Below are 12,504 nucleotides of genomic sequence, written 5' to 3' on the forward strand. Positions count from 1 at the left end.
TTAATTTTGTGGTCCTTATTTCTGGCCGGCGTAGCTCCGTCTACGTTCGCCTTAATGGTTTTAATCTTGACAGACATAATCTTATGATTATGCGTCTTTATTGTTTTAATTTTTAATCTGTGACATGGCCAGTGTTTGGCTCTCAAAATAATTTAATTTTTGTTCTGAAGAAGATTCCATTACTGGAATCGAAACCTAGGTAAACGAGTAAAAAAAAAAAAAAATTACCTTGCAACTGAAGGCTGAAAAAAATTGTTTATTTTCTATACATATACGGTTGCTGACGCGCTGCATGATGTTAAAGATTTGTAAATCTTGGATGTCGTTTTCAGACGGTTTTCCACATCCCACTAGACGAATACCGGGCTGGTCCCCACGTTCTGCCTCAGTTACACGCGTCGCAGGCATTTGAAACACGTCCGCACTATTTCACGATTTACACTAGACGCAGACAGCTGGGGTACACTGATTCCGTCCTGGGGGGTACGGGATGGCGGCAGGAAGGGCATCCGACCATCTATAACACTAACATTGCCAAATCCGTTGTAACCACGTCGTCCCTGCGATCGCTGCGGGACTATGGTGTAAGCGACAGACAGAATTTCTGACGAAACTGTTGTAGATATAATTCAAAGTTTGCTTTGTTTATTGTTGCTATTCCTCTCCATCGTATCACCGCCACTAACAGTGTAGCGCTGTTGTGAGTTCCTCGTCGACTAAGCGGCGTCATGCTGTGCTCACCACTGGATACCTCCAGTTCCTCCCTCTGTTGCCATTAGCAGCCGATATTGTGGTTGCGTGGTAGACAATACTTGGGGCTTCGAAAGGCGTGAATATCAGTGCCCTTTTGCGATCTCGCACTCAAGAGGCTCCTTGTTAGTACTTGCGTGACTTGAAGATGGTCGCTTTACCATAGATTGTTTGTCTATAAATAAATACACATTTGAGCCGTGTATCGACGCGTGCTAAACGTTGTGTTTAGATTGCACTGGTTTTCCTTTTCTTCCTCTGACATGTTAGTTTGATATGTTGTCTGTCGTTAAGTGGCTGCTTGGTTGTCTTTTCCCTCTGCTATCGATATCTGCGTTTTTTGCTTCCGGGAAACTGCTATGGAGGAAGTGAGATCTTTGACCGGTTGTAACGTCGTGTGGTGGCGCGGAAGTAGGGGCGTTGCGCGCAGAGAGAGTGTGGTGGACACGGGAGGGCAGTGTGGCTCTCCAGCCCGGACCAGGCGTGGTCGGTTGTACCGAGTCGCCACGTGATGTATGTCTGTTGTGTGTAACGAGCGGGTCGAGTTGACGGAAGAGCTCCCTGCGGGTTGGTTGTATACAGAATCGCCCCACGAGTAGTTGCTGTTCATTTCACCTTGGTGGGACGTTAACAAGCTTCTTTAAGTCCTCCATTTCAACACTGGAGTTTAAAAAGGAGACACCTAACATGAAGGAGCGGTCACTACCCGTCAACGTTGCAGAGAAGACGTGAACTCCGGTGACAGAGCGTATTGTCGCGTGACCGTAGCGTGTTGGGTACGCTGGCGACGCGTGCGCGGTCGAATGTGTTCAAATGGCTCTGAGCACTATGGGACTTAACATTTGTGGTCATCAGTCCCCTAGAACTTAGAACTACTTAAAGCTAACTAACCTAAGGACACCACACACATCCATGCCCGAGGCAGGATTCGAACCTGCGACCGTAGCGGTCACGCGGTTCCAGACTGAAGAGTCAGAACCGCACGGCCACACCGGCCGGCAGTCGGATGTGTGGATCCTTGCCATCGGAGGTCGTCTACTGCGTGTTCGAGCATAATTGCAAGTTAAGATCGTGGAAGGCTTAATCATTAAGTAATAATTATGTGTAACCAGCGTCTCTTCTGCCTTATTGCCTCCGGCGACCGGGTTTCCTTTCCCTGGCACCGGTGTAATTGAAGACAGTGATCTTTCCTCCTCCTCTGTCCGATGGGAGGTGTAGTTTTGGCATTTTAATTGTGGTCGCTCATTCAGGACTGTGTGGTGTAATGGTTTCTTGCACGAGGTTAGATCTAATTCTGTCAGCAAGTTAAGCCATCTTCTGGTGGTTTCATGATGCCGTTCTTTAAGTATATTCAATCTGTGCACCATCGTTTACAGAAAATACTTTTATTTGGGTTTGTTAATGTACATAGGAGAGGGTGAAAGGCTGGAGGCGTTGTGAGGATAACGTCGGCCGGTGTCAGCGTGGCCCATCGTATCCGGAGCCCTCGAGGCAGGCACGCGTCCAGGCGTCGACCCGCTGCTGGATCTCCGGGGAGAGCTTGGAGCGGCCGTCGCCCACCTTGCCGCTGCGCATGAAGGTCTGGTCGGCCGAGGTGGGCCGCAGTCCGACCCCCACGCGCTGGTCGTCCACCAGGTCCTCGAAGTTGACAGCGCGATTGTCGCGCATCTTCTGGAAGCTGAGGTGGTCCAGCAGCTGCGCCAGCTTCTCGGCCGGCACCGGCCTCTCCAGGAAGTCCGCCACCTTGCGCACCACGGCAGCCAGGTCCTGCAGGGTCAGACGTACACCCGTATAGCTTCGTGGGAACCTCGCCACAGTGCGTATTTACACTGAAGCGACAAAGAATCTGGTATAGGCATGCGTATTCCAATACAGATATACACTGATGCCCATTAACAATGCTACACCACGAAGATGACGTGCTACAGACGCGAAATTTAACCGACAGGAAGAAGACACTGTAAAATACAATAATTAGCTTTTCAGAGCATTCACACAAGGTTGGCACCGGTGGCGACACCTACAACGTGCTGACATGGGGAAAGTTTCCAACTGATTTCTCATACACAAACAGCAGTTGACCAGCATTGCCTGGTCAAACGTTGTTGTGATGCCTCGTGTAAGGAGGAGAAATGTTTACCATCACGTTTCCGCCTTTGACAAAGGTCGGATTGTAGCCTATCGCGATTGCGGTTTATCGTATCGCGACACTGCTGCTCGCGTTGGTCGAGACCAATGACTGTTAGCAGAATATGGAATCGGTGGATTCAGGAGGGTAATACGGAACGCCGTGCTGGATCCCAACGGCCTCGTATCGCTAGCAGTCGAGATGACAGGCATCTTATCCGCATGGCTGTAACGGATCGTGCAGCCACGTCTCGATCCCTGAGTCAACAGATGGGGACGTTTGCAAGACAACAACCATCCGCACGAACAGTTCGACGACGTTTGCAGCGGCACGGACTATCAGCTTGGAGACCGTGGCTGCGGTTACCCTTGACGCTGCATCATAGACAGGAGCGCCTGGGATGGTGTACTCAGCGACGAACCTCGGTGCACGAACGGCAAAACTTCATTTTTTCGGATGAATCCAGGTTCTGTTTACAGCATCATGACGGTCGCATCCGTGTTTGGCAACATCGCGGTGAACGCACATTGGAAGCGTGTATTCGTCATCGCCATGCTGGCGTATCACCCGGCGTGATGGTATGGGGTGCCATTGGTTACACGTCTCGGTCACCTCTTGTTCGCATTGATGGCACTTTCAACAGTGGACGTTACATTTCAGATGTGTTACGACCCGTGGCTCTACCTTTCATTCGATCCCTACGAAACCCTACATTTCAGCGGGATAATGCACGACCGCATGTTGCAGGACCAGTAAGGGCCTTTCTGGATACAGATAATGTTCGACTTCTGCCCTGGCCAGCACATTCACCAAATCTCTCACCAACTGAAAACGTCTGGTCAATGGTTGCCGAGCAACTGGTTCGTCATAATACGCCAGTCACTACTCTTGATGAACTGTGGTATCGTGTTGAAGCTGCGTGGGCAGCTGTACCTGTACACGCCATCCAAGCTCTGTTTGACTCAATGCCCAGGCGTATCAAGGCCGTTATTACGGCCAGAGTTGGTTGTTGTGGGTACCGATTTCTCAGGATCTATGCAACCAAATTGCTTGAAAATGTAATCACATGTCAGTCTAGTAGAATATTTTTTCTTCTTGGTGTAGCAATTTTAATGGCCAGTGGTGTATGTAAACAGGCAGAATAAGGCGCTGTGATCGGCAAGGCCTATATAAGACAAGTGTCTGGCGCAGTTGTTAGATCGGTTACTGCTGCAACAATGGCAAATCGTCAAGATTTAAGCGTGGTGTTATAGTCGGCACACGAACGATGGGTCATATCATCTCCGAGGCAGCGGTGACGCGGGGATTTTCCCGTACGCCCATTTCACGGCTGTACCGTGAATATGAGAAATCCGGTAAAACATCAAATCTGCGGCATCGCTGCGGCCGGAAAACGACCCTGCAGGAACGGGACGAACGACGACTGAAGAGAATCGTTCAACGTTACCGAAGTGCAAACCTTCCGCAAATTGCTGCAGATTTCAACGCTGGGCCATCAACAAGTGCCGGCCGTTGTGGCCTGTGAGGTTCTAGGCGCTTCAGTCCGGAACCGCGCTGCCGCTACGGTCGCAAGCTCGAATCCTTCCTCGGGCATGGATGTGTGTGATGTCCTTACGTTAGATAGGTTTAAGTCGTTCTGAGTCTACGGAACTGATGACCTCAGTTGTTATCAGAACGTGGGCTTCGAAGGTTGTCTGCTCTGTAAAGTTGGACCGATGGTGATCTGTCGTGTTTCTGCCGAAAGAGCACAATGTTGGGGCACGCACTAGTGTTTCGGAGCACACCTTTCATCGTACATTTGTTGAACATGAATCTTCGTAGCAGACTACCCCTACGTGTTCACATGTCGTCACAACGACATCGTCAGTTACGAGTGCAGTAGGCATGGGATCATCGGCATTCTGCATCTACATATATACACCGCTAGCCACCTAGCGGTGTGTGGCGGAGGGCACAATTCGCACCAAAGTCATATTTCCCCCCCTCTGCTCCACTCGCGGATCGCCCGTTGGAAAAACGACTGTCTGAACGCCTCAGTACGAGCTCTTATTTCCCTTATCTTTGAATGGTGATCATTACGCGATTTGAAAGTTTGTGGTAATAATATATGCTCTACATCCTCGGTGAAGATCGGATCTCCGAATTTAGTGATTAGATTAGATTAGATTAATACTAGTTCCATGGATCATGAATACGATATTTCGTAATGATGTGAGCAGCCCCTTCTGTTTAGCGCGTCGCCTATCTGCAAGTGTGTCCCACTTCAAACTTTCTATGAGATTTGTAACGCTCTCGCGATGGCTAAATGTGCCAGTCACGAATCGTGCCGCTCTTCTTCGACCCTTCTCAATCTCTTGAATCAGACCCAACTGGCAAGGGTCCCACACAGACGAACAATACTCTAATACTGGACGAACTAACGTATTGAAAGCAATTTCCTTTGTTGAAGGACTGCATCGCTTCAGGATTCTACCAATAAAACGCAATCTAGTGTTCGCCTTACCCGTTACTTGTGTAATCTGATCATTCCATTTGAGATCATTTCGAATAGTCACACCCAGATACTTGACGGATGTTACCGCTTCCAAAGACTGATCATTTATTTTGTACTCGTACATTAATGGAGATTTTCGCCTTGTTTTAAGCAGTAGGTTACACTTACTAATATTGAGAGATAACTGCCAGTCATTACAGCACTCATTTATTTTCTGCAAATCCTCATTGATTTGTTCACAACTTTCGTGTGATACTACTTTCCTGTAGACTACAGCATCATCGGCAAACAGTCTAAGGCCGCTGTCAGTACCATCAACCAGATCGTTTACGTAAATCGTAAAAAGCAGAGGACCTATTACGCTGCCCTGGGGCACACCTGAAGTTACACTTGTTTCTGTTGAAGTCACCCTGTTCAGGAGGACATACTGCTTCCTGTCTGTTAGAAAACTTTCTGTCCAACCGCATATGTTATCGGATAGACCGTAAGCGTTGATCAATTGAAATACACTCCCGGAAATGGAAAAAAGAACACATTGACACCGGTGTGTCAGACCCACCATACTTGCTCCGGACACTGCGAGAGGGCTGTACAAGCAATGATCACACGCACGGCACAGCGGACACACCAGGAACCGCGGTGTTGGCCGTCGAATGGCGCTAGCTGCGCAGCATTTGTGCACCGCCGCCGTCAGTGTCAGCCAGTTTTCCGTGGCATACGGAGCTCCATCGCAGTCTTTATCAGTTGCCATATGAGTTGCCATATAGCCGGCAGGTGCCAATCATTCATCAAGCGAGAACTTGTCTGACAAGCACACATACACACCCACAACCACACATAATGACACAAACACAGACCTAAACAAATTCAATAAAATCACTCCATCACATCTAGACTAGTTAATATTTAATTTTGCACTATGTAAGTAGTAATAAGCTAATGAAGTATACAAGTACATATGTGAACTGTGAGTGGCGGCCAGCGTCTTGAAGGTCATTCCAAGACCCTGACCGCAACCCACACATAGGTGGTGGTAATTTCTCTATCCTTTTCTTTCCTATCTTTCTGTTTACTCCTTCTTAAATTCAAAATGAAATTGTTTTCCATTTCCGTATTATTTATATTATTTGTAATGTATCTAAAAGCTGCACAACGAACAAAAACGAACAAATAACGTAAAAGCCCGCCTCCACGTGGCAAGACTTGGGCAACAGTGTGAGTGGGATCGGGAACAGGGGAGGTGACTCACATAACCACTCCTGGACCCGAGCCCAGTCACAGTGGCTAAGAGGCTTAATACGACCCACCATAAGCAATTAGAAGGTGGGTCAATAAATAAAGAGCAGCAAGTGAAAAAAAAAAAAGTCTTTATCACTGGTAGCGTGCCGCGACAGCGTGGACGTGAACCGTATGTGCAGTTGACGGACTTTGAGCGAGGGCGTATAGTGGGCATGCGGGAGGCCGGGTGGACGTACCGCCGAATTGCTCAACACGTGGGGCGTGAGGTCTCCACAGTACATCGATGTTGTCGCCAGTGGTCGGCGGAAGGTGCACGTGCCCGTCGACCTGGGACCGGACCGCAGCGACGCACGGATGCACGCCAAGACCATAGGATCCTACGCAGTGCCGTAGGGGACCGCACCGCCACTTCCCAGCAAATTAGGGACACTGTTGCTTCTGGGGTATCGGCGAGGACCATTCGCAACCGTCTCCATGAAGCTGGGCTACGGTCCCGCACACCGTTAGGCCGTCTTCCGCTCACGCCCCAACATCGTGCAGCCCGCCTCCAGTGGTGTCGCGACAGGCGTGAATGGAGGGACGAATGGAGACGTGTCGTCTTCAGCGATGAGAGTCGCTTCTGCCTTGGTGCCAATGATGGTCGTATGCGTGTTTGGCGCCGTGTAGGTGAGCGCCACAATCAGGACTGCATACGACCGAGGCACACAGGGCCAACACCCGGCATCATGGTGTGGGGAGCGATCTCCTACACTGGCCGTACACCACTGGTGATCGTCGAGGGGACACTGAATAGTGCACGGTACATCCAAACCGTCATCGAACCCATCGTTGTACCATTCCTAGACCGGCAAGGGAACTTGCTGTTCCAACAGGACAATGCACGTCTGCATGTATCCCGTGCCACCCAACGTGCTCTAGAAGGTGTAAGTCAACTACCCTGGCCAGCAAGATCTCCGGATCTGTCCCCCATTGAGCATGTTTTGGACTGGATGAAGCGTCGTCTCACGCGGTCTGCACGTCCAGCACGAACGCTGGTCCAACTGAGGCGCCAGGTGGAAATGGCATGGCAAGCCGTTCCACAGGACTACATCCAGCATCTCTACGATCGTCTCCATGGGAGAATAGCAGCCTGCATTGCTGCGAAAGATGGATATACACTGTACTAGTGCCGACATTGTGCATGCTCTGTTGCCTGTGTCTATGTGCCTGTGGTTCTGTCAGTGTGATCATGTGATGTATCTGACCCCAGGAATGTGTCAATAAAGTTTCCCCTTCCTGGGACAATGAATTCACGGTGTTCTTATTTCAATTTCCAGGAGTGTATATCGGATCTTCGGGGTGAATGGCATTTTTTCTGGATTTGGTGGATGGTCGTCTCCATAAACGACGTCAAGAGGTGAATGGCGCCTCAGAAATGTGTTGCGCGCCAGGGACACAGACTGGTGGGATACTTGAGACATTCTTCTGTGCTTGCATGGGACCCGTGGTAGTAATCGAAGACACGCTGACGGCTGCGAACCAGCAGCATCCTTTCATGCTTGATGTCTTCCCCGACGGCGATTCATCTTGTCGGTGTCTCGGAGCCAGAACAGTGCTACAGTAGTTTGAGGAGCACTATCGTGAACTCACGTTGATGTCTCCGCGACTAAATTCGCCTGATGTAAATGCTGTGGAACCCATCTGGGTCATTATCGGGCGCCGTCACCGCATACGCAAATTCCCGGCGCGTTATTTACGCGAATTATGTGATCTGTGGGTAAACATCTAATACCACATACCTCCACAAAAGTGCCAACGAACTGTTGGAGCCTGGCGCACAGAATCAGTGAAGTACTTCGTTCCAAAGATGGACTGACAAGCTATCAAGCAGGCAGCCATAATGAGATTTTCACTCTGCAGTGGAGTGTGCGCTGATATGAAACTTCCTGGCAGATTAAAACTGTGTGCCGGACCGAGACTCGAACCTTTCCGAATGTCAACAATAAATTAAATATTCAAAACAGATGAAAATGCAAACGTACATCAGGAATACGTGTACCAACAAGATATAAAAATATGGGAAAGCCAGCGAAATAAAAAAAATGCCGTCACTTTTTGAACACACCTCATACGCTACCGTTGCGCCCTCTGTAGAGGATGTGTGTCAAATTATGGTTGACAAAGGGGACAGTGCTGTTGTCTATGAGGGCTAACTATTAGCACTGCCAAATTCCACATTTTATCGAGGTTGAAAACATCATCACGATTAATTAAATCACTCGCGAAACGTATAGTGAAAAGCCAAAGAAACTGGTACACTTGCCGAATATCGTGTAGGGCCCCCGCGAGCAAGCAGAAGTGCCGCAACACGACTAATGTCTGAAATAGTGCGGGAGGGAATTGACACCACGAATCTTGCAGGGCTGTCCATAAATCTGTAAGAGTACGAGGGAGTGGAGATCTCTTCTGAACAGCACATTGCAAAGGCATCCCAGAAATGCTCAATAACATTTATGCCTTGCGAGTTCAAACTCAGAAGAGAGTTCCTGGAGCCACTCTGTAGCAATTCTGGACGTGTAGGGTGTCGCATTGTCCTGTTGGAATTGCCCAGGTCCATCGTAATGCAGAATGGACATGAATGGATGCAAGTGATCAGACAGGATGCTAACGTACGTGTTACCTGTCAGAGTCGAATCTAGACGTATCAGGGTTCCCATATCACACCAACTACATACGCCCCACACCATTACAGGGCCTCCACCATCTTGAACGGTCCCCTGCTGACATGCAGGGTTCATGGATTCATGAGGATGTCTCCACACCCGCACACGTCCATCCGGTCGATACAATCTGAAACTAGACTCGTCCGACCAGGCAACATTCTTCCAGTCATCAACAGTCCAATGATGTTGACGGGCCCAGTCGAGGCGTAAAGCTTTGTGTCGTGCAGTCATCAAGCGTACAAAAGTGGGAATTCGGTACCGAAATCCCATATCGATGATGTTTCGTTGAATGGTTCGGACGCTGACACTTGTTGATGGCCCAGCATTGAAATGTGCAGCAATTTGGGGAAGGGTTGCACTTATGTCACGTTGAATGATTCTCTTCAGTCGTTGTTGGACCCGTTCTTGCAGGATCTTTTTCCGTCCGCAGCGACGTCGGAGATTTGATGTTTTGCAAGATTCCTGATGTTCACGGTACACTCGTGAATTGGTCGTACGGGAAAGTCGCCACTTCATGGCTCCCTCGGAGATGCTGTCTCCCATCGCTCATGCGCCGACTATAACACTTAAATCTTGATAACCGTCCATTGTAGCAGCAGTAACCGATCTAACAACTGCTCCAGACACTTGTTGTCTCATTCAGCGTTGTAGACTTCAGCGCCGCATTCTGCCTGTTTACATGCCCCTGCATCTGAATACGCATGTGTGTGCCAATTTCTATGGCGCTTCAGTGTATTTCAATGCTTTCACTGATGCAGCACCCCGAATAGAATTACGTATCTATCGATAAACAGCACGCGCAGAAGATGACGCAGCTGTGTTCAAATATGTTTCGGGAATAAAAGCAAAAGCATAAATAGTTGTATTTTGCAAAGGTGGACCTTGCAATACATGGCACCTCCCTGCAGCGTATATAACTTTCCATGTAGTTTTCATGTTTTATCTGCCGTCGTCATCTTTATTTTCCTCGCCAGGTATCCTTTACCACGGATTAGTCGCTCACTAGAGCAATCTTATCTCCGGTGCCATCTCTTTATCAGTTGTCTTACATGAATGAAGAGTGCAGACGGGAATTAAGTTGTCTTCTCCTGGTGTGTGCTAAACTAAGCTCACGCAGAAAGAGACGCACTCATGCCATCGTAGCAGATTTGTTTAGATAAATGGTGAGTTCCAAAATTCTTTGTTGTGGGCAACGTTAGTTGACAACCTAATTGTCTTCATATGTAGTGAGAAGGCCGAAGAAAGAGTTCTTCTGAAAGGAAAAAAAAGATTTCTTCCGTCTCTGTTGTGTCTCTCTTCATATGTTATTTTCTCTGGTGCATAATATGCACATATGTACGTACGGTTTTCATATCCTCGTAACTGTAGAACAAGATGTTTGGTTCATTCCTCAGCCGCCAGAATGCGAGGATGTGGTCCCAGAAAGGCAGGTACGAAACTGGAACATCAAGCAAAAGAGCATATCACGAATAGAATGAAATAGTAAAGCAGCAATTTCATATAAAGTCTTTTAAAAGTACACTACTGGCCATTAAAATTGCTACACCAAGAAGAAATGCAGATGATAAACGGGTAGTCATTGGACAAATATATTATACTAGAACTGACATGTGATTACATTTTCACGCAATTTGGGTGCATAGATCATGAGATTTCAGTACCCAGAACAACCACCTCTGGCCGTAATAACGGCCTTGATACGCCTGGGCATTGAGGCAAACAGAGCTTGGATGGCGTGTACAGGTACAGCTGCCCATGCAGCTTCAACACGATACCACAGTTCATCAAGAGTAGTGACTGGCGTATTGTGACGAGCCAGTTGCTCGGCCACCATTGACCAGACGTTTACTATTGGTGAGAGATCTGTAGAATGTGCTGGCCAGGGCAGCAGTCGAACATTTTCTGTACCCAGAAAGGCCCGCACAGGATCTGCATCATGTGGTCGTGCATTATCCTGCTGAAATGTAGGGTTTCGCAGGGATCGAATGAAGGGTAGAGCCACGGGTCGTAACACATCTGAAATGTAACGTCCACTGATCTAAGTGCCGTCAATGCGAACAAAGGTGACCGAGACGTGTAACCAATGGCACCCCATACCATCAGGCCGGGTGAATCGCCAGTATGGCGATGACGAATACACGCTTACAATGTGCGTTCACGGCGATGTCGCCAAACACGGATGCGACCATCATGAGGCTATAAACAGAACCTGGATTCATCCGAAAAAATGACGTTTTGCCATTCGTGCACCCAGGTTCGTCATTGAGTACACCATCGCAGGCGCTCCTGTCTGTGATGCAGCGTCAAGGGTGACCGCAGCCACGGTCTCCGAGCTGATAGTCCATGCTGCTGCGCCGGCCAGAGTGACCGAGCGGTTCTAGGCGCTACAGTCTGGAGCCGCGCGCCCGCTACGGTCGCAGGTTCGAATCCTGCCTCGGGCATGGATGTGTGTGATGTCCTTAGGTTAGTTAGGTTTAAGTAGTTCTAAGTTCTAGGGGACTGATGACCTCAGATGTTAAGTCCCATAGTGCTCAGAGCCATTTGAACCATGCTGCTGCAAACGTCGTCGAACTGTTCGTGCAGATGGTTGTTGTCTTGCAAACGTCCCCATCCGTTGACTCAGGGATCGAGACGTGGCTGCACGATCCATTACAGCCATGCGAATAAGATGCCTGTCAGCTCGATTGCTGGTGATACGAGGCAATTGGGATCCAGCACGGCGTTCCGTATTACTCTCCTGAACCCACCGATTCCATATTCTGCTAACAGTCATTGGATCTCTACCAACGCGAGCAGCAATGTCGCGATACGATAAGCCGCAATCGCGATAGGCTACAATACGACCTTTATCAAAGTCCGAAACGTGATGGTACGCATTTGTCCTCCTTACACGAGGCATTTCAACAACTTTTCACCAGGCAACGGGGGTCAACTGCTGTTTGTGTATGAGAAATCGGTGGGAAACTTTCCTTATGTCAGCACGTTGTATGTGTCGCCACCGGCGCCAACCTTGTGTGAATGCTCTGAAAAGCTAATCATTTGAATATCACAGCATCTTCTTCCCGTCGGTTATATTTCGCGTCTGTATCACGTCATCTTCGTGGTGTAGCATTTTTAATGACCAGTATTGTATGACATCCCTTACACCCTAAAACGAACGTACGATGCAGTCTTTCTCACTTTTATTTAGC

At 48.7% G+C, this 12,504-nt stretch overlaps 1 protein-coding gene across 2 annotated transcripts in view; it reads right to left on the reverse strand.

Moving 5' to 3' along the window:
- Positions 1-2,153: 2,153 nt before the first annotated feature.
- Positions 2,154-12,504, reverse strand: part of LOC126425147 (luciferin sulfotransferase-like) — a 105,963-nt gene continuing 95,612 nt past the window's right edge. For both annotated transcript variants that reach the window (XM_050088097.1, XM_050088096.1), the window contains exons 6-7: positions 10,657-10,751; positions 2,154-2,517 (exon numbers count right to left, since the gene is read on the reverse strand). In XM_050088097.1, the coding sequence (XP_049944054.1) occupies positions 2,209-2,517; positions 10,657-10,751 (404 nt within the window). In that variant the 3' untranslated portion in view covers positions 2,154-2,208. The remainder of the gene's footprint in view (positions 2,518-10,656; positions 10,752-12,504) is intronic.

The sequence above is a fragment of the Schistocerca serialis genome, chromosome 10 (genome assembly GCF_023864345.2).
Source record: "Schistocerca serialis cubense isolate TAMUIC-IGC-003099 chromosome 10, iqSchSeri2.2, whole genome shotgun sequence".
Classification (NCBI taxonomy): domain Eukaryota; kingdom Metazoa; phylum Arthropoda; class Insecta; order Orthoptera; family Acrididae; genus Schistocerca; species Schistocerca serialis.